Source organism: Danio aesculapii, chromosome 22 (assembly GCF_903798145.1).
Source record: "Danio aesculapii chromosome 22, fDanAes4.1, whole genome shotgun sequence".
In the NCBI taxonomy this organism is placed as follows: domain Eukaryota; kingdom Metazoa; phylum Chordata; class Actinopteri; order Cypriniformes; family Danionidae; genus Danio; species Danio aesculapii.
The window spans coordinates 19,396,357-19,421,727 of record NC_079456.1 but is presented as its reverse complement, the minus strand read 5'-3'; the positions used below and the strand labels follow the sequence as shown (position 1 = coordinate 19,421,727).

At 41.1% G+C, this 25,371-nt stretch overlaps 1 protein-coding gene across 1 annotated transcript; it reads left to right on the top strand.

The window, feature by feature from the left end:
* Positions 1-1,226: 1,226 nt before the first annotated feature.
* midn (midnolin) lies at positions 1,227-25,116 on the top strand. The gene is made up of 8 exons (XM_056448435.1): positions 1,227-1,493; positions 4,724-4,955; positions 6,890-6,977; positions 7,068-7,130; positions 13,501-13,965; positions 14,091-14,211; positions 14,325-14,630; positions 21,961-25,116. The coding sequence occupies exons 1-8, from the start codon at positions 1,418-1,420 to the stop codon at positions 22,221-22,223; spliced, it is 1,614 nt and encodes a 537-aa protein (XP_056304410.1). The 5' UTR covers positions 1,227-1,417; the 3' UTR covers positions 22,224-25,116.
* Positions 25,117-25,371: the final 255 nt, after the last annotated feature.

Sequence of the window (25,371 nt, the reverse complement as noted above, 5' to 3'; positions counted from 1 at the left end):
GCAAATGTGACAGGACTGACTGAAACATGGGGACGATTGTAAATGTATTTGTATTATATATTTATTTGTAGAATTTATTTATAGTTTCGTGTTTCTAATCAATTGATGTGAATGATAACAACTTAAACTTGCTATTTCTGAAGTTTTTTTTTTCCAAATAACTTTTTAGCATAACAAAACTATTAAAGCTGTGAGTTCAGTTGGGCTGAGGACAGGGGCGTAGCAACCGGGGCGGACGGGGGGATCCGTCCCCCTCACTTTTAGAGACAGACCATTTAGAAACAGGTGATTAATAATTATATGAACATATGATCTCATACAGCCGTCCCGCCCACTTTTAAAATGTCTGCTACGCCCCTGGCTGAGGATAAGGACAATGACAGGGTTTGTACATTTGTAAAGTGTTTTTAATAAAGAAAACAAATCTGAATGACACATTCCTTTACAGAACAATCTACAGAAATCAACCATAGGTGCATTTTATGATTTTTTGGGATGAAATACTTTTTATTCACTGTATTTCTGTTTTTATTACATGGACAGATAATGTACGTTTCAGGTAGAATGTCCCTAATATTACATTAAAATACAAAATGTTCCTCTGTAATCTAAAGTGGAGTACAATCGTCTCATATTTGTTTAGTTTTGCTCTAGGGTGGAGCTTCCCAGGTTCAGCAATGATTTTTACAAAATGCCCAAATAATTTGCTTTCATGACATGTTCACATATCTGTCTTTATACACAGAAGCGTTTTATTATCATTTATAATCTTTATCATTTCTACTGCCATGTTTTGATGGCGTCACAAACTTCCTGAGATTAGAATTCCACGTAAGTTTTGTTGTTTACTGTAGACTTCTCTCGTATCCAGGCAATGTGTTTTCCTTGACTGGTTGCCCAGTTACTTCTTTATGACGTCAGGACATAGTTACGTCCCTCCTAAATCAAAGGCTTTTCCGCGTTAACATTTTTAAGGTGGCTCGCGTCGTGTAAAGTCTCTGAATCGCTGTTTTTACTAAACAGATGAACATTATTCACATTCTTAAATCTGATAGGACAAAACTACTGTCAGAAATTGACACAAACTTATAAAACACACCGTAAAATAACACACCGTAAAAATCGAATAACTTATACAATATAGGGCCTCCTTAAATCGCACGCTGACATAGCAAGAAGCAAAGTCTCCACCCATTCTGTGAGCAGCTTTGTAAAGAGGTGTTCAACTCCAACGCTCGACTGCTGTCACACGGTGTAGTTTCGGATAGCAGGAGCACTGGAATAGCTTTGGGATTTAAGCCGGTGTCTGCAGAGGAACGACCGAGTCGTTTAACCCCAACATACCGGCTGCTGTAGCCACACCTGAGTGGACATTCTTTGCGGACAAAGCTGAAGTACAGTAACATTTTCTCTATACATGCCAAAACTAGGCAACCTTGTGGAGGATTCTGAGACATTGTCGCGAAACTTTGAGGTGTTCGCCACAATAATTGGTAAGTGTCAGCTGTATATATACACATGTGTGTATATATATTTTAAATAATGAAGGTGAAGTTTATAAGCGAAACCTTTATGAGACTAGAATTTTAATTCTTACATGTTTTGAACTTGGGACTTTAAAAGGATAGTTCACCAAAAATCATATTTTGCTCAAATTCACAATGTCACTATATTTTATAGCTCGTTAAACAAGATATATAGGAACAGAGACGTAACTTCCTTGCAACTGCATTCGTTTAAGGTTGTCGTTGCAATTAAAGTATCTATTTTTACACTCAAAAGTGTTTAAAATAATATGAGGGTTAAGCAAATGTGAAATGTGAGAATTATTTCCTTTAAATATCCCGCTTTTAAGGTTACTTAATGAAAAAGAAATGTTAAATTATGTATATATGCTTCATATTTGCTTGGAAATAGTGTTGCTATACCTCTATACACCACTGGTGGGCGCTCGTGTATTTTGTTGGTTTCCTAAAACTACACAGATGGGTGGATGGTCAGGGTTTTTTTTATATAAAGACAGGTTCTCGGAAGTCAGTGATGGTTTTCGTGCTCTCCGTGAAGGAGTTGTAAAGTCTGGCAAAAACATATCAGCGATTTTTTATTTTATTTTATTTTGTTCCCCACGAGACAATCATTTCGCAAAGCGTATCGGCTATAAACCCCTTTTTTATCAGTAGTTTCAGTCTTGTACAGATAAGGTGCTATATGATAGCTAGCTCCCATCTGCAGACGTTTGCAGACTGTAGCTTACAGCACATTTGGCACGAGATCATGATAGTGAGTGACGTAAGTGTCAATTTGTGTATCGCCCCAAGCGATGCTTATTATACCGTATGACTGGGACGCAGCGTTTCCTTAAGAGCATACTGTCTTTTATAGGGGACTATTTGAATAGAGATAATGATAATCATAATGCCGGCTTTTAATGGCAAGCTACACAAGTAGAAATCTTACAGACTGTTAGGACATGCGTGCATAATGATATTTTGCATATGAATGATTCTTCAATTAAGGGAACTGTGCTGTCCTTTAGAAATGTTTTATAAAATTAAAATATAGATTTATACTTAAATATTTTACAAATATGCATTTTTAATTTGTATAGAATAAAATGATGCCATGTTTTCAGGCATGTCTATTTTAATTTGAATCCTTTAACTGCCTGCTCTATCAAATGGTTGATCATATTTTTACTGTTTTAAATAATGGTTTACATTATGCAGAATTGTTGGTTTACAAAAAAAAATACTAACAAATATGATCCTGTTGCACTACTACACTTGATTTGGGTTTTATTGTATAAAAAAAAAAAAAAACATTTCCCAGAGATGGGTTGCAGCTGGAAGGGCATCCGCTGCGTAAAAACATGCTGGATAAGTTGGCGGTTCATGCCGCTGTGGTGACCCCTGATTAATAAAGGGACTAAGCCGAAAAGAAAATGAATGAATGAATGTAAAAAAAACAAAAACAACCTGAGAATCTGAAATATTTGATGGCAGACTTTAAAAAATAAAGATGATTTAGTATTCAAAAAGGTTTTATTTTGAATATATTTATTTAATAAATTGGTCATACACTTCATATTTTCAGATTTTTCATAGTATATCTATTAATTCTGGTACCTTTACCATAAACCGGCATATCAATCAAATGGTAGAGGTTGATATTTTAGAAATTTGTAAAAAATGCATTGAGTGTGTTAACTAGCGACCATTAAGAGTTAAGAAATGCAATGCAAAATTTGGCCAGGCAGTTAAAGGGTTAAGACAACAACAACATAAACATGTTTTAACATTCATTTCTTTGATAAATTAATATTTCAGTGATGTATTCCTGATTTTCAGTTACAGCCTGTTAAAATAAACATCAATAAAGCCATAGCTATACAAGTCCAGACAGGGGTGGATTTAACCAATAAGCAAGATAAGCGGCTGCTTGGGACCCCAGGAAATCTAAGGGCCCCCAAATAAATACCTAGAAGTATCAATTATTGGTATGAATTATATATAACATAATTTTCTATCATATTTTGTATGATGGGTGTCTAAAAAATTACATCTGCACAAATGTACCCCCCACCCTCAATCATGGAGAAGTTCAGCAGTCAAATTAGGTAAACATTTAGTTTTAAGAAAACAAATCATTTAAAATGCTTACAAGATGCTTTACATGTTGTTAGTATTATTTTGCATTAAGACAAAATGTAGAAAAGGAGTGACTGGGTGATGTAAGAAGAAAAAAACAGCAAAATATATCAATTAAAAGTAAATTAAAGTACAAAAGGTGCATTTTAGAACTTTTGGGCCTCGTGGCTGGAATTGGGGGCCCCAAATCACTAAATCCAAAGTCCAGAGGAAACAGTTGTCAAGTGTTTTTTTTAAATATGTTTCCATTGCTGTATATAAATACCAATAATCCATAAAATCTTTAGCTTCAGCATAAAAATGTTGACCACCAAATGTCAACAATTATGCAACAATGCTCACGAAACGCAAGGTGACACAAAGTATTTTTGCTGTGTTTTGAAAATAGACCGCGCAGTGTTGCTATTTAAACATTCAAGGTTATATTGGGTGACTTTTGTTACTTTGACAGTTTGCCTCATGAATGGTGTGGAATTGGTAACAGTGGGCTGGAACTCCAGGACTGGAGCTCGTCGCCCACTCAGATTGGATTTGTCCTCAATGAGGAAAGCGATGTGGGGGAGAGAAAGAAGGTGGCGTTTGCGCTCCACGTGGGTGAGCAGGCCGTCCTCCCATTGGCTGTCTGTAAGACGTCAGCACAGGCCCCTCCTCTGATTGGGCAGAGCTTTTGTGGGTGTAATCATAGCGGCACAGTGGAAGTGAGATACGGTGAAACAACGGGCATTATTATGCGTGTTTCACTGGAGTTTCTCTTCGCGGTGAGAGCTGCGCTTTAAAACATAGGAACAGATATAAAGAAATATATACGCATATACAAAGAAAAGAAGGAAGGGTCGCGCTGGTTTTTGCAGTACACTGTCAACGACAAAGGACTACACTTGCAGAATATGCATTTGAATGCACTATCGGAAAAATAGAATTAAAAACTGCTGTAATCGAAGATATTAATTGGGAGGATCGCCGCAGGATCGATCACCAAACGGGAATAATCATTGGGAATATTTTTCCAATAGCTTTCAATTGAGACATCCAGCCCCATCCGCCCGCTTCCATCGACCCTGTCTCCTCTATCGTAGGCTATCGAATGGACCAGCATCCGAGCGCCCGGAGCTGCAGCAGTCGCGGAGCTGCGCCGTCCTGCGAGAGCGTCTCCGGCGAGCCCCCCATGAATTTGTACATCCACTCCACCACCGGCACACGCTTCGAGCTCTCCCTTCCCGCAGAAGAGACCGTGGAAGGGCTAAAGCGAAGACTCTCTCAAAGACTGAAAGTACCCAAAGAAAGACTCGCTCTGCTACACAAAGAAACGTGAGTAGTGGTCTGATGTGTTCCTGTTAGAATGCACGGTTAGCTGTTTTAACAATGAGCAGGTCATAAGGTGGCTTTTGGCTGGGTTTCCGAAAGGAGATTTTTTAGCCATGCCTATTGGCAAGCCGTTTGAACATTTATTCATTTCAACTAGTATATTTTGTGTGGATTTGTTTACTCCAGCAGTGGTTATAGGTTGCCTTTCCAACTCGCTGGAAAATATTCACAAGATAGCAGTGCTTATTCACTGGTATCTAGTTCTTATCTATTAAACATTACACCATTTAAAGGGATAGTTCTCTCATGACTGAAAATTCTGTCGTTATTTACTGACATGTTCCAAACCTGTTTGACTTTCTTTCTTCCGTTTGATCACAGAATAAGATGTTTCGAAGAAAGCTGAAAACCTGTAGTAATTGTTTTTCCTACTTTGGAAGTCAACGGTTGGTTACAGGTTTTCAGCTTTCTTCAGAAACCACTTGAGGGTGAGTACATTATCAATTTTAGATGAATTATCCCTTTAACTATTGTTACTGATAGCCATTCTAATGAGAGCTGTTCACTTCTGACTAGTAGTTGCTGATATCCGGTTTCACTAGCAACTCTTAATTTGATGCTATTTGCATTTTGACTACTGACATAGTTATCAATTCCAGTGTTTTACCGTTAGGGTGTTGACTACCAATGAAATAATCTCTAGTTTGCAAGGAATAAGCTGGATGCATTGTAGTCACTACTGAAACAACTACTAGTATGTAGACTAAGAAATCAGTCACCTGCTTGAAAAAATATGACTTAATTTTAAGGAATACACGTTTAAATGGCTTGCCATAAACACCTGCAGTCCTTGCATTGCAGCCCATGTTACCTATCTATATTTTCCGCTGTGGCAATCCACAACCTTTTGAATGCAGAAATGAAAGTGATCTGTGTTGTTGACAGTGTGCTGTGGAAGTCAGTTAAATATAGGCCATGTGCAAGGTGCAGTGGAAACCTGCGTTACACCTGAAACTAAACTACTATTTCAAAATAAACAAGCAAGCAGAATCAGTTTGATGGCTTCTAAAAGGGCCTGAGGTGTGCCCAGCTGTCAGTAGAGCATGCATATAAATAGGTTTTCCTAATCTCTTGATTAAACTGGTTGTCTTTGCTTGATTATAATGTGCACGGCTTTAGTAATTGTCATTTTAAACTGGGTGCTAGAGAATAAAGCATTCCTAGCGCCACTGTGTTAGAATATTCTGAGTGAATGTTAAGAGAAAAAGAGGCGATGTTAGTTTCAGTGCAGTTTGCACATTGCCTAACAATTGCACTTGGGTGGTGAAGCTGGGAGGTGAGTGAGAAGCTCTTTTGTCACTTGCAAATGACCCTAACAGTTGCATTGTTTGTGCTTTGAATTGGGCCAGTTGAAAAGCCCTCACAAGTAATCACCACCAAATTACATCATCCTTTTAAAACCAAGAGAGTCGCTTAATCTCTTCTGTTTGGTTTAGCTGCCTCCAGGCCAAGTGCTCAGTCCCTTTGTTCGGCAGGAGGTGGTGACATTTAGCCTGAGCACATGTGTATATATTTTTGTCACTAGGACAGATATTTTTAAGGGATCTTGTGGGTTCAAAATACATTCCGACAACATGTTTGAAATATTTGGATTCATGCAGTGGTGTTTTTGGATTAAATATAATTAACAGTGCTATAAAAACAGACTTTTTTATTTTAATTTATTATCTTTTTAAAAGTTATACTTGTATAAATGTGTATAGGTTTAAAAAACAGATGTACATCACGTCCAGACAAAACGAATATGTCCTAGGGATGGTTATGTCTTTCCAAAGCTGAATGAATTTGACTATTGTCTTGGTCCCTATTGACATGGTTGGAGTTTGTTTTTTGCATCTAGATATATCTTAAGTCTAAGATTTCCCTGTCCATTCTAGACGCCTGAGTTCAGGAAAACTTCAAGATTTGGGAATAACGGATGGGAGCAAGTTAACACTGGTTCCAACAGTTGAAGCAGGCCTAATGGTAAAAATATTGCAAGAAGCCTTACATTGGTTTTATTTCGCTCCATTTAATGTCACATGTATTAACCCTGTCTAATTTCTCTTTCCAAAGTCTCAAGCATCAAGACCTGAGCAGTCAGTAATGCAGGCACTGGAGAGTTTGACAGAAACACAGGTAATGTTTCACTCTAATAAGGTCATCCCAGTAGATGTTTGAATTACACAGTGGCCCATTACATTGGACAGTTGTGCGTACACTTAACCTAATTGCTAGGGCAGCCACGACCATCCACGATTTTTTAAAAGGATTATTTGTATGTTTTTGAACTCTCCGCATTGGCAAGATGTTGCACTGACACATAGGGTAATGGGATACAGATGATGCCCTCCTAAGCTTTTAACTTGAAGACCTTCACACACTCACTACGCATATTTTAAGAAGCACCTTCCAGTTTCCAGGCAACATCTGTGGGCTGTGTCAAATCCCACCTAGAGGTCAATTCATTGAGATGCCACCTTTAACATGAAATAAACCCTGCAACTTCATGTGTCAAAGTAAGATTGTGGTGTTTTCCTGTGTACATTTCAATTTTTAGCTAACAGGTAAACCTCACGACTGAAGCTTATTGGTTAGATTGGTCATCCAATGCCTCAACTGCACCTTTTTACTGGTATTTTGGGAAGTCCTGAGTTACTGTGAGCAATATTGGTGTGCATTTGTGTAGGAGAGGAAATCAGCGTTCTGTAATGACGACAGAGGAGTGTGATTGTTTGCGTACGAGGGGGAAGGGTAGACAGGGGAGTGCACTGCTCTTATCGTTCAATATGCCCTCTCCCAGCAGCTGCAGTGCCTCCTGTTTCTGTAGAAAAGCGTTTTAACCTGTTAGATGTGGCTTGTGTTTGGCATTTCTCATCAAACAACCTTTTGCAGTTTTGTGCAAATGTTAGCTGTGCTTTTCTCTGATCTAACGTTCTATATTTGTAGGCAGCAAACTGTGTCATCTGGCTGCTTATGAAACGGCCCTGTTTTAGAATTCATCAGTTTTAGTCATCGCTTGTGTCCTTTTTGTAGCTTCATGGTTATAGACTTGAACTGAGTCAGTAACATTGACAAAATGTGAGACATATCACTCTTTCAGAACTGAAATTAGTCGACACAAGCATGCAGGCACAGTGACTGCAAAAGCAATCCGCACGAAACCTATCCATCTCGACATGTGGGACTAGACATAGTTGGATTTGTCGTTACAGTGGATGACCACATATACATAGCAGAATTCCAAGAGCTACATTGCTTGTTTCCAGGGAAAGATCTATCTCAGACTTCCTTGTAACCAGACTGTTTTATGGAAAGGGAAGACTTGCAATTATTGCAATGGCATTTTCCCCTTGTAACTCTGGCCTAACAGCTTTTTCTGGCCTATAATTTAAAGCTGCTGTGGTTTCGCGTGTCTCTCCATAGTCTCCAATTTTACCCTCTTTGCCATTAAAGAGGAAGAACGGAATGACATCAAGGAGTTGCTGAACTCCAAGGGAAAATACAGCCCAGTTTCTGTACTCCGCTTGATAAATAAGCTGTCCTCTTGAACATTAAAACACCCCTTTTGCATTCGAATGCCACTTTGTTGAAAGTAGCTCTGCCCATCAACAAGAAATAATGACTGGTGTCTGATTCTTCCGGCAACAGAGTTCGTTAATTAGCGGTTTCTGTGCTAACCCGCCTCTAAAGGCAGGTAGATCGCTCAGTTTGTCCTTGGGGGATAACATAGCGGTTTGTTTCCACAAGCAGGAACCTTTCCCTGGGTCTCAGTGCCACACACTAGAGATGTTTTCTTGTCATAACTCTCCACCCTCCAGACACCCACCCACTTGCTTTAGAATGGGGCCGGGGTGCCTGTCATTGTGTCTGAAAATGGACAGATGCAAATAATGGGATCCAACAATATACAGCCAGTCACCTCTCAGTCACCCCTTGTCATTTCCACCCACCCAACCCCCTTCGCAGAGGGAAAGTAACTGAATATAAGAGATTGCTGTAGAGACGTCACTCTTGAGGTGAGTCTAGATTGTATGTGATTGCCAGGAAGGACAGTGATGAGTCAGAATCCTAGGTATAGATTGAGTACAAAAATAGAAGCGGTGGGATTGCACGTCATGCTGAGTGGCAAGGCTCCACAGGATGCCAATGGCTTTTGTGTCATATCCACAATGATTTTTTTTTTCTTTTTTTGATTTTGCAAATATTTGAGATGGAAAAAGGCGGGTGTTACCATGTTGTGTGAACAGCTGGCACATGGGACCAGAGAATTGTTTGCGCTTCTCTGATCAGTGATCAGGACCATGCCTATGTGTGTTTGCATGGAGAGCACTCCCGATCCAAGAGGGACTGAGTTGACATGGGCAATCACTCAGATTCGTGACTGTTCTTGTTTCCCATCCGCCTTTGTGATTGAAGTGCTTGGTTTCGTGACTGAACTGAAAAGAGACGAGGGAGGGGGTGCTATTGAGAACTTCTCATTAGCCGATAACCAAGCCACCAGATTTTTAATTAGGGTCAAACTCCTCTTCTGTACTGAATTAGTTCTTTTTTTAGCCCTGCTCCTTATATTTGTCCTTCTTTATTCTAACATTTCTCTACATGTTTTTTAAGTCATTAATTAATGCTGAGTCCCATGATTGTGGATATTTTGAATTCTGTTGGCTGCAAGTGTGACACGTCTGTTTTGACTCAGTCTCTCGCCTACCAAGACTAATCTGTTCAGTCATCCAACGAAAAGAGGTGTTGCGTTTTTACTGCACATATCTTTGATGGTCACCCGGAGTTCAGAGAATGAGGAAGAGTGGACATGGCATGAGCAAAAATTTTAAATGACATCATGTCCTTCTAAACCAATGGTCTCAAACTCAATTCTGGGAGGGCTGAAGCTCTGCACAGTGTAGCTCCAACCCAAACCTGCTTAATAGTATCCAGTACTCTTGTTCACCTTGATTAGTTGGATCACCTGGGTTTGATTAGGGTTGGTGCAAATGCAGAGCTACGGCCCTCCAGGAATTGAGTTTGAGACCTTTTTTCTAAACCCTTATTACCTTTCTTTATTCTTTGGGGGATTTGTTTTGCTGTTTTTTTGTTTTGTTTTTTTACTTTGTACCAAATGTTTAATTTTGGATCTTAACTTTTTGTTGATTACTCCAGGGGTGCCCAGCAATCCTGTTACTGGAGATCTACCTTCCTGCAGAGTTCAGCTCCAACCCTGACCAAAAACAACTAAACCAACTAAGTAGGATCTGAAGGTGCACTTGGTAATTAAAGACAGGTGCATTTGATCAAGGTTGCAGCTGAACTTTGTTGGAAGGTAGATCTCCAGGAACAGGAATGGGCGCCCTTGTATTACACCATAAAAGAGCATCAATAAGTAAGAATAATAATGATAAGTAAGAATGTAGATTTAGAATGACAAAAGGGTGAATATGGCAGCATCTTCATTTTTGGGTAAATATTTTATGACTGTGCCTCAAAAGTGTTGGGTTATGGTCTACAGACATAACGGAAAGAGCAAGTTCAGAACAATTGAATTTAGCCTGGCTTTTTTTAATCACATGTAGACCTTGAGTAGGTCAATCCTCTCGAGTGAGATCTGAAGTTAGTCTTCTGAGTTTGAAGTTGCAAGTGATTGATTATTGTAAATTAGCTTGTTATTGCATCCACTCCCTTGGTTCCTCCTTAGAACTATATTGAAGGCCCCCTGTTGCGATCAAATCCTGCCAGTAGATGGTGAGGTTTAATAAGCTGGTATTGAACTTTCTGTGTTCACTGAGGCCTTTGATAGGTGACCAGTATTGTTTTAGTCATGCTTGGTATCAAAAGAACCTGTATTCTGATTTGACCCCTTGTTGATGGGTGTCTTCAGGCTGTGGGTGAACGTCAGCCTGGTTCTGTTCAGAGCTTCTGCCCCGCATCTCCTGTGCTACAGAAGAAACCGCCTGCAAATGAGTTCCTTGAACCGCAGGGACCCCAATAAATAAAACTGTCAGCTATAGAGTTGGGAGGGAGAAAAAAAAAACGGAAGGAGCCAGAGGCGTACTCTCACTGAATATTTCATCAGCATCTACTGGCATCCTCACACCCATCCACCCTCTCTCTCTCTCTCTCTCTCTCTCTCTCTCTCTCTCTCTCTCGCTACAAGGTTTCTCCCCCAGCCCTCCTCCCCTGTCTCCCCTTATCATGTTTTCTTTCTCTCTCCTTCACTCGCTCTTCACTGCATAGCAACCACAGCCCACTGCAGAGCAAAATGCCTCCCCAACAATTCAAAATGGACGAAGTATAAAGAAAAAGTAGTGCTAGTCTATCACAGGTGAAGCAATGTTGGTTTGTCCAAGTATACACTTCCTTAGTGTGAAAACTTGTTGCCATAGATGTATGGCTGTTGGTGCCTTTAAATTAGCCCTGTGTCTGCAGACATTTTTTTTGCAAAGAAAAAAGCAAAAAAGACTGCATAGAATTGCACTGAATTTATTGTGGATTGATTATTATTTAAAGTGTTTTGCCTCACTGTAGTGGTAGACTTGTTTTTGTAGTAAGAATTTATTCTTCATTTCTTAAACAATCTTTAAAAATTACATTTGTAGTCTTTAAAACAAGTCCCAGGTTTGTTCCTTTTTCAGGCAGAGTGGGATCTAGGCAGGCCTCTGGCTTCAAAAGCATTTTCATAGAATTTGATCTGTGTGTCTTGATGAGTGAGAGAGAGTCAGTGGCCTTTAGAACAAAGAGACCTGTGCAAACGTACTCTTGTAGCTTACTTTTAAGTACCTTCATTTTAGGCTTGGGTTAGGACTACATGTTGACACTTAGGGCTTCATACACTGACATATTATCTATAGCCATGCTACAGATCTACCTAAAGTCTGGAATTTCAGGCCACAAGGCGTCTGAAGCTCATTTCAAGATGGGCAGATTTCTGAGGGTAACTAAATATGGGCGTTCTTCCACAAGCGCCAAGACTTTCCAAAATGGTTTGTTAATATATCTTAGTTTTTCTAGTCATATTCTAGTTATATCCAAGAATATTTAACCACATCAGCAGCTTGGTATAATGTATACTTGAACACACATACTTCAAGATATTATGTAAGTGAAGACTACAGATACGTAAACGCACTTCTTTGTCTTTGTGGTCATTCGGTTATTGCACCAGAAGCGCGTGGGCTGGCTGATGTATTGACAAAGGTCCGTGTGACTCAAACTGACGGCTGCTGTGGGGAATGTCTTTGCAGACCACGTCCTCGCCTTTCAGAGGCACTTTTACTGGTTTGTGGGGGTTCACGCACTCTCTCATTATGTGGGATGAGTCTGTGCTTCGAGTGACTCAGTGAGATGCTTGGGCCTGATGATGACTGATCTGCAAGGCTAATGTGGGGTCTGGAATGATTTACTTGATGATTTGCGGGCCCAAATACTTTTAATTATAGTCAGTCCCCTCTTTGCTTCAGATATTTAAGGCCTTTATCCTATTACAGAGCTGCTCCGCTTTATGCTAATATCAAAGAAATTACAGAGACCTTTTGTTGGAGCTTGTGCAATGATCAACACTCTAGACATATGTCAGTCAGGGTTGGGACCCACCTTCTCTCAGGGGAAGCTACTCATTTAATAATTGACATTTTAGACATGGTTCTTCATCGTGTTCTCTTCGCTTTTCCTTGTTTATAGGCATACGTATCCGTCAAAACAGATTTTTTTTTACTTCATCCTACAGTTGCAGTAAGGGTCTCTGTGTCTGTCAGTGAAATGCACAGAGTGGTAAAGGTCACTCAACTGCAAGAGTGGCTAGTCAATGGAAAAAAATGGACCAGCAAAACAACTAGAGAAAAAAAAATGGAGGGTATACCCCAGTGATTCAAAAGCTTAACAATAGGTCAGCCAGCATAAGCACACTCGGATGCTGAATAGATCTGCTGTAAGAATCTTCATGGCTTTCATTGTCTTTTTCTGAATCATTTGTACTATTTTCCTTGCGCATTAGTCATTCTGCATTTGTACACAATTGTCACACATAGCTGATGTTAGAACATCTCCAGAATGTGGCAGACACAAAGACAGTCTGAGAGTTTGAATAAGGAGGAGGTTGTTTAGAGCAAGACAAGCTCTCTGTATTTCTCACCTAATTTTCTAGGGGTCAGAGAGCCTCTTGGCCCAGCTTACATTCTGGGTACTCCTAAAATGGGCAAGCCTTTCCGGTCCAGTCTTGCAAACAATTAGCTATTATGTGACTGTGTGGCGAGTGGGTCTGCATCCTGTTTCAATGGCTGAATTTTCAGGCATGGGGCCAGACAGAAGTTAGTGTTTTGTGGGTGTGCTGGTGCTGAATGGAGTGTTTTGTGTGTGTGTGTGTGTGTGTGTGTGTGTGTGTGTGTGTGTGTGTGTGTGTGTGTGTGTCTTTTGTATACTTCTGCTTATTCATAAAAAGGCATTCAGTCATGTTGCCAAATTCTTATCCAGTTTAGAGCAGCATTACTAAAGCCACCCCCTCTTCATTTCCTGTTCACAGGTCAGTGACTTCCTGTCTGGCCGGTCTCCTTTAACCCTGGCTCTGCGAGTAGGCGATCATATGATGTTTGTCCAACTGCAGTTGGCAGCACAGCCCTCAGGCGGCCCACAGTTACAGCATCGGCATCTCATATCACGTGGGAGTTCAGAGGGCACAACAGGACTGTCTCATGGAGCTTCAGGCTCTGCCTCTGGGATGGCAAGAGTTTCACACAACCCCCACCCACATCACCCACACCAACATCCTCACCATCCAAACACAACGCTTCCATCTAATCCAGCAGCCTTCCCACCTTCCCCCTCTGTCCCATCCATTCCTCCCTTGTACTCCACCTCAGCCTCAGGGCACTGTAGCCCTCCACCACAACCCTCTCAACTCCCTGGAAGTTTTCTTCACTCTCAGCAGCCGTCTTCGGCCTGTGCCCCCTCTCCAAGCAGCCCCAGCCCTGCAGCTTCCTGTCCAGAGGTAAGCCACTGTTTGTCCTACAAGATTTGATGCAGTATGTTTTGTTTCATAATAAATTCCTAATTAGATTTGAAAGATGTACAAACTAAGATTAGTGTTTGATCACTCATTTATATTTTTCACAGGCCAGTTGCTCAGCAAAGACTTCCGGCAACTGTAATACTCCTTTGCGATCTCGCAAACCTGGCGCTATCATCGAAAGTTTTGTGAATCATGCTCCTGGAGTCTTCTCTGGGACGTTTTCTGGTAAATTTTACAAGTTGGATTATTTGTTGATTGACTATGTTTCCATGTAATCTATATCTATTTATTCTACATGTATAATCTATGTGAATTGATAATTAAACTTCTTTCTTTAGGCACTTTGCATCCCAACTGTCAGGACAGCACCGGACGTCCCAGACGAGATATAGGCACCATCCTTCAAATTTTAAATGACCTTTTGAGTGCCACCCGGCATTATCAAGGCATGCCCCCATCGCTTACACAGCTGCGCTATCAGACCCAGTGCAACAGCCCCAACTCACCAGCACCATCGCCACCACCTTCACCTCCCCATACCACTGGACTAACCGGCCTGCCTACCACAGTGCCCTCGGAGACCCAACCAACTCTTCATCCGCTTGTGCAGTGCCAGAGCCAGATCAGAATGTGCAAACCTCCGGGTAAGTTTTATTATATTTGCCAGATTTTGCACTTGCAGTGATGCATTTCCTGAAGCACTGACTGTTGCTAAAGTATTTTGAATGTTACCAAGAGATTCAGAATTCATATCCAAGGCAGTGTTTTTGTGGTTTCATAATGTCCAAGACAGGGGTGTAAGGATAAGAAAAGTGAAGATGTTAGAGAGGGGGAGGAAGATCTGGGCTTGTTCTTTCAGGCCCTGGTAGTCATGCTTCAGCAGCCACAGCATGTCTGGCTTTGTCTCTGTGCTGACGGTGTCCTCTTTCCTCTGAGAGGCAAAGGATGGGGGTGGACTACTCTGTTACCAAGAGGAAGGAGGCAGAGAGCCAGTGCGAGAGAGATAACGAAGCAAGATAGCACTCACAGACGTGTGGCAGGTACCCCGCTCTGTCTGGTAAAAACTGATTATCTGGGGCAGCTCGCTTCAGTGCTGAGGAGGAAATTGAACTGCTCTGTCATGAAACACCACTGTTGGAGAGTACAGAGATAATGAAGAAATATCATCCTAGTACTGTTCAAAGCACAGGCCTGTTATCAATCTAGACTAGATTAAAAGCATACCAAGCTAACGGTCTACAATATGAAAACATCATCAACTACTGGGATGGAACAACATCGGTCACTCGATGGGTAGGGAATCCTACACTTTTTTTTGTGAGACTATACACTTCCTGTGTGCTAATTTTTCTTCTGCTTACATATTACTTCATCATTGGGTTGGTTCTCTCTTTTATAATGCTTCCACATTTAAAGTCAATGGGCCATCCTACTGTTTCCACTCTGTCATCTACAAAATCTTATCAATTGAGGCTAGTGCTAGTCAAAGGATGGTTGTTTTCCTAGAAGCCTTTAAATAGAGATTTATGCAAAAAAGAGCTTGAAGAGAATGCTCATTGTGTTTGAAAGTCAGTAAGACGGGGTGGGGGAACATACCAAGAGTCCATTCATAAAATTGTTGTTTATATCCGGCCAGCGACTGCCCACTGATTAGTTGGCGCTTCCTCTTGGGCAAGAGAGAAAAAGGGAAGGGCGCTGAGGCTATTTTCTGGAGAAAACTGCCTTGTTTGTCTGCATGTTTGTGAATCCATGGTGTAGTGCAAGCTTACTGTTAAGATCACTAGATGGTTGTGTTTAGAACTTTAAGACCTCCTGGTAACTAACTTGTCTGCATGGGACAGGCACCACAGTGTCTTGAATGACCCCTTTGAAATGTCACATACTTTAACAAGGTATCATTAGCAGGGCATTCTCACTGTACTGTCTTCTTGATGTGATTGCAGACCAAACGAACCTGATATCCCCATCCTACTTGTTTAGACATCCATCTCTGCACACTCGTCTTGGAGTCTTATAGATATTTGGTTTTGACACTAGTCTGTGTAGAGATTGAGGAAAAAAGGGGATGAAAACCTTGGGTTGCCAAGAGAGTTGGTCTTTCTTGTTTCAAAATCCTGTGCTTGCTGGGGTCTCTCACCCCCTTTGCCCACTGCAGACAACCCTTTGTTTTGAATGGCAGTAATGCACCAGCCTCACCCTTTAAGAATGAAGCTAAGTTTGAGACTTGGATCTGGACTTTAGATTTGGTATCGCCTGACCATAACTCTGAAAAGAGGAATTGAAGAGGGGTGAAATGCGTCTCAAACTGGGTAGGGGGAGGATAGAGCAGGAATGCTTTCACTCTCAATCTTCTGCACTATCTGTCAGCTCAGGTTAGTTTAGTTTGGGCTGTGCAGGAGCGTCAGGGTGGAGCTGTTTTTTAGCAGTGTAAGAGAGTAAGAACAAGGAAGGGTGCTCAAATTCCTCCCTTCGTTCATTTAATCTGACTGAAAGCAAATGACTCTGGCTGCTGTGTACATACTGCAGCGACTTGAAATGTCAAGATCTTAGTCCTTTTTGTCCTGAACTCCCTGATGCTTAAACACTGCCAAGTTATTTTTCTAACCAAAAAGAGAATTTTGCCTGTATACAGAGTGCTTGATCAAATCGCTCGGGGCTTTGACCATGTCACTAAGTTGCTCAGACCTGCCCAGCTCAACTGGGGGTTAAATTATTTATTCCCCCTCCTTGCTTGCTGCCAAAAAGCATGTAAGTAACCCCCAGGCCGACTATGCTTAGCTTCTCATCAGGTGGGGGCTATGGCCAGCCATATCCAATGCCCTTTATTGCACCTAGTATGCAAATTGTGGTCATTTGAGACCACGGCTCCCTGCAGGGTCATTGATGCCATTGCATCAGTGAAGCAATGGAGATGTCAGGCTTTGACCGCTCCCTTGGTTTAGTTCTTGGTAAGGGTGCAGATGGCTGAATACAATGCCTGTCCTGTGCTGTGCAACAACTCCAAGCTCCTCCCAACCCAGAGACTACACTGCCTCCATCGCAGCTCTTTGGGAGTTTGCTACAGCTGGCTTATTGAACAGGAGGGCCTACTGATCTCAGAGTACATCTTAACCGGTGCAATGCAAAGGTTTAACATCTTCAGGGATTTCTCTGTTAATGAGTGCATGTGGTCTAAATGGCTAAAGATTGGTCACATATCAGAGTGTTCATAATAAAGAAAATACTTCATAAACGTGACCTATATATATATATATATATATATATATATATATATATATATATATATATATATATATATATATATATATATATATATATATATATATATATATATATATATATATATATATATACTTTTTTTAATGTCCTTTTTATGTTCTCTTGGCATCTATTTTGATTTTATATTGTTTTAATACTTTTTATTATTTTGTTTAATACAATGGCCATTTCGAGTTTTAGTTTTTATTTTGTTACAATGTGACATTATTTTTTGTGGGCAAAAGTTTTTCAAATATTATATTGAATTGATTGTTACATTATTTTCAAACTTTTTATTTATAAAATCAATGAATAAGCATTTTTTTTTTGCTTATTTAGATACCCAAAGTAGTGTGCTATACTTTTGTGTGACTCCCTCCTCCACAGCCAAATCATCTCCTCTTGATGCAGAGTGATTGCAGCACTCAGACTCTAAAAGATCACAGGACTTATCAAGACAAACAAACAAGCAAGTCAAAGACAAGTGTTAATTAAGCTGATCTTTAATGGATCAATGGCAAATAGGAAGCTTGCAGAGACTGCCAGATCACTGTAGTGTGGGCCGACACATTGGGTTGGGCTTAATGTTTACCTAAAACCCTGTTCAACTGACCTAATACCTGCAGACAGGCCAACAGCCTCATCGATTCAGTAAAAATCCTCCTTCCATTGCGCTCTCTCTCTCTTTCTCTCTCTCTCCTCTCTCTCTCTCTCTCTCTCTCTCTCCTCATTCTTAATCCTCCTCCTTTCCATTTTCCCCTCACGTGGCCATCAGCACTTGGTCTGGATCTTTTTCTCTCCGTGCAGAGATCGATACATTCTCATACATCAACTCATTTCCTTCAAAAAGCATCCCAGCTTTTGCTTGCCAGCATGCTGCACTTCTTTTTAGATTCCAGAGTTATTTTTTTGTGTAATCTCCTCCACCCTCCGTGGCTGGTTCTCATTTGCCTCTTGGTCTCCGTCAGGAGGTTGTATTGAGTAGGAGGGTCGTGGGTGGATGCGGCTGCTGAAGGAGGGGGTTAGAAAAGGAAGGCCAGGTGTATATCTCATGTGCGGGCCCAAACAGCTCTGTGGCAGGAGGCGGGGCGGTGTTGTTTTGTCTTTTCCTCCCCCTTGCTCCTTTCCCTTGAGGCTCGGGCAGCTTGTCACAAGCCTTTTTTTGCCAGTCTCCCCCCTTTAATTTGAGCCGCAGGCCTGAGAATGTTGAGTGCGTAGTGAGGACACTGCAGCACAAACGGCTCGCTCTGAGACAATGCACCGTTGGCGTAGGAACGAATGAGGATGAGGGGAGGATGGGAAGGGTAGAGAGGGTGAACATGGGGGGGAGGGGCTTTTTCTGTCCATGATGTTCACTTGCAATTATCGCTGGCAGCAAAATAACTCTCTGTTCTTGTCCACCCACCCCCCATATGTGTATGTGTCCAAACCTTAGCACAGGGAAGGATCTTAGAAGCATGAAGGGACAGGCATGGGAGGGCATTTGCACTGCTTGTTCTGCCTTTGTTCCTGGTATATCCCAGCCCCCCACCACAGCCATTCACTCTTTTTGCACTCACGACAGCCCAGGCGGATCTGTTGGGACGGCTTTAGGCCAGCCAGCCACGCCATGGCCTAATAATAACCCTCTAAACGGGTGCAGTGAGTCTCCCCTCGGGCAGTCACGTTCATCCTGATAATGACGCGGGGGTTGTTTGAAACATTCAGGTTAAGTACGTTTTTCCTTGCAGCAGAGTCCCCAAGCCATGCCAAACTAGTGATGATGTATTTTTTACAGCATCTGTTGATCTGTTTGGATCTGTGTGGGAAAGGACATTGGCAGGGGCCTAGGATTCTCACAAAGAACAAAAAAGAAATTGGCTTAGTAGCTAAGGGTCTGCCCTAATGTCTTTGAGAGCATTGTGAGCTTTATACAATACCTTGACAGGGGCATGTCGTGCCCAGTGCGGTTAATGAGCTCCTCTACTTTTTTCTCTTAGATTTTTTTGTAGTTTGGTCCCTTGGGGCACCACAGCCTCATGCTGTGAGTTTTTTTTTTTCTCTCACCAGCCCCAGTTGGTATGCAGAGAGAGGCTGACAGGCTGCAAGGTGAGGTGGGTGCCCTAGTTTCGAAGCCTAGAGACGCTTTAAAAAGGGCAGATGAAGGAGAAAAGCATGAGTGTACAGATAGAAACCCTTTTTAACGGTTTAACTGTAATCTTTTGAGCTTTTGCAGTTGAACAAAGATCTTCATATCCCACAAAGTCCTATAAGACCAGAACCTCTCTAATCATGCTAAAATGCCAGAGCAAGCCTCAAATCTGATTTGTCTAACCAGGTTAAGAAGGAACAGTTTGGCAAATCTCTTGTTGTTGTTGTCGTTTGAACAGCCTGTTCTTTTTGAATATCCAAATGATTAAAACTACCACTTACATTTATAGCTCAAATCCTTCATAGATTGTGCAAACCCGCCCACCATGGAAAGGTATTAAGTAAAGGGGGAAATTGAACCCACACAAAATCCTGATTTCATTTTGATATGGAGGCCTGGATAAAATTGATTAGCGAATGAGAAAATGCATCTGGTCTTCTTTTTTTATTGCATGCTGGGTGGAATTCCAGAGCATGTCTTACTCTCTCTACCTCCTTGTCTGTCTTTCTCTCCAGAGGCATTGAGGAGGGGTGAACTGTGCGTGCATATGGGGGTGGGGGTCTTGGTATTGGGGGGTTGGGTGGGTGATTACTCGTTCAATGAGCTCAGGCCAGGAAAAGAAAGGGGGAAAAAGGCCCGGCTCACTTCGCTTACAATTTCCATTCGCTTGCATTTTCTATTGAAAGCCAATAGCAGTGTCCTCGCCTGGAGATGGATTGCTGCGCTAGAGCTAAGGTTTAATCAATAGGTCTTTTTAATTTGCCATCGATCCATGTTAAAAGCTACTGCTGCTGCTGTTGTGTGTGTATGTGTGGCGGAGCACACGCGATGAAAGATAGTCTATGCCCAGGATTATTGACATTCTAGCAGGCTATTTCATTATTTAATTTTGGGATAGTTCCTAATGGAGCTGGCTAATAGATTGTGTTTTTTTTTCTCTTCCATTCTTTTGAATATATTTATAAATAAATGGTTTAGGGTTCAGTCTTGGAGTGGGAAAAAAGCCTCATGTTTTTCTTCCCTTAATTGGCGCATTAGCTGCTAAAACCCTAGGATTGTTTGTGAGATTAGAAAGTGCAAGGTATTTGCTTCCTGTTAAAGAAACAACAGTCAAGATAGTATCGCTTGGGAATGTGTGTGCGCATGCACGCGTGGGTGTTGCTCTCCTTGCGGGCGTGTGAGTTCCTTTGTAAGAACGCACTTCTCCTTTTTTTGGTATCTCAAGGGCACGCCTGCCAGGACATTTTGAACCATTTCTGATAAGGGAATCGAGGACTTGTTGTCACATACTGGGATGTTCTCTCCAGAAATGAGACAGCAGCTAAGAGTGCTTATTTCTGTACTGACTCAAAGAGAGTGAGAGAGAGAGAGCAGTGGGGTAGGGGTAATCACAGCATGCCTTTTAAAGAACATCAACGTCACCACTCAGACTTGAGTTTATTTATCCAGCACCCAGCCTTTGATAACATTCAGCAGGATCAGCAGTCAGGATCCAAAGCATTGAGTCATTCTGTCCTAGACCAAATATGTGTATTGCACCACAAATTCCCCCTGCTGAAGAGACTAGCATAGATCGTTACCACCATATGTTGTATTTTGGATGCTAGTAATTAGCATAGATTCTCAAATGCAGACGGTGTCCACCCAAGACATCTTAAAGGGATACATTACCCAAAAATGAAAATTCTGTCATCATTCACTTACCCTTTACTTGTCACAGGCCTCCAGACCTGTTTGAGTCCTCTTCTATTGTAAAGAATGTTATGATGGAATATGATCCGTCCATACCAACACACCTGCATTTTGTTATGCTGGGTTCACACGACGAAGCACGATGAAGCTGGATTCACACATGAAGCACCACGTAACTCGAGTTTACTTGCAGGATGTTTTTCTCTGATGCAAATTTAGAGTTCAATTATTTGAACTTGCATGGTAAACGAGATTGGAGTAAAATCCATGCATTTAGATCAAACACATCTCACATTAGGCTGGTGTATACTTCTGCGTCGAGTGATCGACGTGACCCACAGTGCCTGCCTTGCGCGTAACCTTAGCTGGCAGTAGGTTTTTATTTTCATCTTTGTCAAGTTCCTTTGCTGGTGTTGTTTTTTTCTGAATGCTACCTTAATGTACAAGTAGCTCAAACTCACTCATTGTGAAAATTTAATCATAAAGTAAACCCAAAACAAAAGTTTCCATATGGAGCACCTTTATTGGACTCGACACTTGTAAACACTCGCTCCAATGGGTTCATGTGGCTCTCACCCCCGCCTACACTCATCAGCGATACCAAGCCAACCAATCAAAGAGCTTGCGCTACGCATCGTTGCAACGTCTAAGTAGATTTTTTTGAGAGGTGTGCGTCAGCGTCTGCATCAACCACAGCGAGGGGTATGCAACCGCACGTAGGCTGCGCCGGACCATACGCATGACGCAGAAGTATAAATCAGATTTTACATGTTATTTGCTTTACATGTTAATTCTGTGCTTGGTGCGAACCCAGTTTTATAGATCATTGTGCTCAAGTTAAGAAATATGAAAAATTTTAACTCTGATTTTGCCGTTTCTTTTTGGTACTTTAGGTGACCGACTCCGTCAGACTGAGAACCGAGCCACACGCTGCAAGGTGGAGCGACTACAGCTACTCATGCAGCAGAAGCGCCTGCGCAGGAAGGCTCGGCGAGACTCTCGTGCCCCGTACCACTGGCTCCCCAACCGCAAGGCCGGGCGCAGCAACAGTAATAGCAGTATGTCGAGCGAAGGCTCCCTGGACCTGGACTTTGAGGACTCTGTGTGGAAGCCAGACGTCAAAGCTGACATGAAATCAGAGTTCATCATGGCCTGAAGGTGGTTGCGCCATCTTCACCGAGGAAGATTGGGGATTACACTTTAGAGGGGTGAATTTCCGAAGAACTGTGTCCACAGACGCACATTCAGAATCTCCCAAGGCTTCACTCCTCGTTTGTCCTGTGACCACAGAGACTTTACATAAAGGAAGATTCACAGACTTTTACTTACCTTACATCCTTGATAGACTACGATCTTGGAATAGACTGAATTTTCAAATGATGTTTGGATATGGATTTGAACTGATGAATAGACAGATTCTGACCATCCAAGAAGTAAACACAAGTGAGCATAGCAGACGTCATCGGTGTTGGGATTTGTTTTTCTCTTTCCTTTTTTGGTTTCTTTACTTTCCCATAGGGAAGATCTATACAGGCACGACGAACTGACAAAATTCAGATACTGATCCTACTTCCTCTTTTTTTTTGCGTTACAAATGGGCATTCAGAGTTCAAGAATCATTTGAAGGGGGTTATCTTTGTTTTTTAAGTCCTGTTTTTCTTGAATCATGATGATTTCTGAAACAAAATATGTAGCATTACCCACAAAGCATTCAGGTTTTTTATCTTGTAGATGAGGAGGATTCATTTGCACACACACACCTGTGATTTGAAATACAAAATGATATCATAACCAAGAGATGGCACAGTGCATGTTTAATATATGAATATTTAAAAAAAAAAATGCTTTCTCAACAACAGCTCTGTGTAGAGTCAGAGGTTCAAGTAGGAAACTAAGACATGAAATGACTCAAAAATCTGCTGATGTGATCGAAGACACGAGGCTTGTGAAGTCGGTTGTTTTTTAGTACTCAGAATGAACGGCTTTTCTTTTTTTAACGCCACAAAAACAAACAAACCAACCAAACGTTAAACAGCAGTTGCTCAGCAAGGCTCGAGTCAAGCTGTGAAATGAATCTGATGTTATATAATCTTTTAAAAACACACTGTATCTCTCCTGTTACTGTCTAAATGTGTATAATAAGAGAGAGTGGTGGGGTGCCAGAGGAATAGTTTACAAATGTGCATTATAATGGCTCGCTCTGCCAAAGTGGAATCTCTCATTTATGCATTCGACTCAAAAAAAAAAGGGTGTTATTCCCACTAACGCTTTTAAATTGTGTCCGTTCAGACTTCTTTCCCACGTAAACATCCAGAACGGAGCACATCTCCAACCTTCACACTCTCGATAGTGCCTCATATGTAGACGCACTGACATATTCAATCAGGCGTTCCACAGACAGACGGTTCTGCTGCTATATGGGACTTCTCTTTGCATGCAAACGTGTGAATTATCCTGATCCTTTTTTTTGTAGAGAATAATAATAATATCAACAACAATACTGAGAAACTGGTGCTGAGCGAAAAGATATAAAAAGCATGAATTTGTGAAGAAGAAGATTGAAAAAACGAATTAAAAAATACAGACATTTGCCCCAGATACTTGGGATTTTCGAATTAGGAACAGGATGTTACATATCAGTCGCAAACCAAAACGGGACTGGAATTCTACTGTACATGGATCATTCCTGGACTAACTAAGGAACAATGGAACATTTTCTACTCCTGACATCCGAGGGATCCTCAGAGCAACGTTTCCATCGACCTGCTCAGATGTGGACTAACAGGGATGTTAGCAACCACCGTTCACCTCTAATGACTGCTTGGAAGTAAACGTGAAAATGTCCTAAACCACATCGATGTTGCACTCGCTGAGTTTGCAATGAGATTACCTACCTGAAGGGGAACATTGTCTTTTCCTTTTTTTTCTGTTCAAGTGGCCTTAACGTTGATTATCAAAACACTTGCAGAGTGGAGGACAACATAGGGATGTTTCTGTTGAAATTTTTTTTTTTTTTTGTCCTGTGGTTTTGTTAAATCATCACGTTTTCGGGGGCGTTTTTTGTGTTTAGGAGGTGGAGGCTCTATTATCTCAAGGCTTCAGTGCCTTAAAGTTTTGCCCCTTCGGTGTGTATGGAAAAAACAACTGAACAAATTATTCGCGTTTATGCAGGTTTTTATCAATTTCTAGAAGCTCTGGTAAAATATTGTCTGTTTTATGGTTTAATTGTTACAAGTCGTGACCTGGAGGTCAAACAGGTTCCATCAGTGTGTTCTGTTGTTTGTTTAATTACGTCCCTTGAACCCTGTCCTACAAAGAAGCAACAAATTTACAAATTGAATTGAGTAATGGAAGTTTAAGCTGCAGTGCTATAACAACAAAGTGCCCTAAACTCTCAATTGAGACGTCCTTTAAGGACACGTTGACAACATGCACTTCCCTTCTTTCTCAGATTAAGGACTTCAATGGACTTTCTCCCTTTTTCCCCAAGAAAATCATTATTTAATTTTTATATATGTATGAAATATACTCTGTGTGTGCCTCACCTATATGTAAAACGGTAAAAAAAAAAAAGTTAAAACTGAAAAAAAGCATAGGAGATGATCTGAGTTTTAGGATGGGGTAATTGATGAGGGTGGAGGGAGGGAACGGGGGGCATTTTCAATAGTTTGTTGGAGTTCTGATCACATCATTTAAGTTGCCTGTTCTTTCTTGTAGCCAATGAAAACTGATTACAAGAGTCGAGAAAAAAAACAATTTACAATGTTCTAGCTATAGACCGGTGTAGCACATGTGTGACTGTATTAATTTATGAAACCAAAATGGTAACTGTGAATTATGTATTTCTTTGTGCTTTTTTTAAAGTGGGCGAAAGGTGGAAAAAAGGGGTGTTGCTGTACCCTGTTTTGTTTTTGTGGAATATAATGGAAATAATCAAGTAAAAAAAAAAGGAAAATATCTAAATATATTTTTTTCTTAAGCAATACATTTCAGTGTGACTTGTGATAGGACATTTTCTTTTTTTAGGTAATAAATTGAAAGAAAAAATATTTTGTTGTGTGCGTTTGTGTGACTCATTTACTTCTGTGGTCCGTTCTTCGTACCTTGCTTAAATGATCTAAGATTATTTGACAGATCCTGGATCTTTTAATCTTGATAACTGATCTCTGGCTAATTTGGTTCTTCAAACAAGTTCACGAATCAGATTAAAATGTCTGGATGAATTGATCTGAGATTGCTGCGTGTTATGAAGGACAGATCTATCAATCCTCAAAATCATGACCAGAAATGCTACAATTGACTGA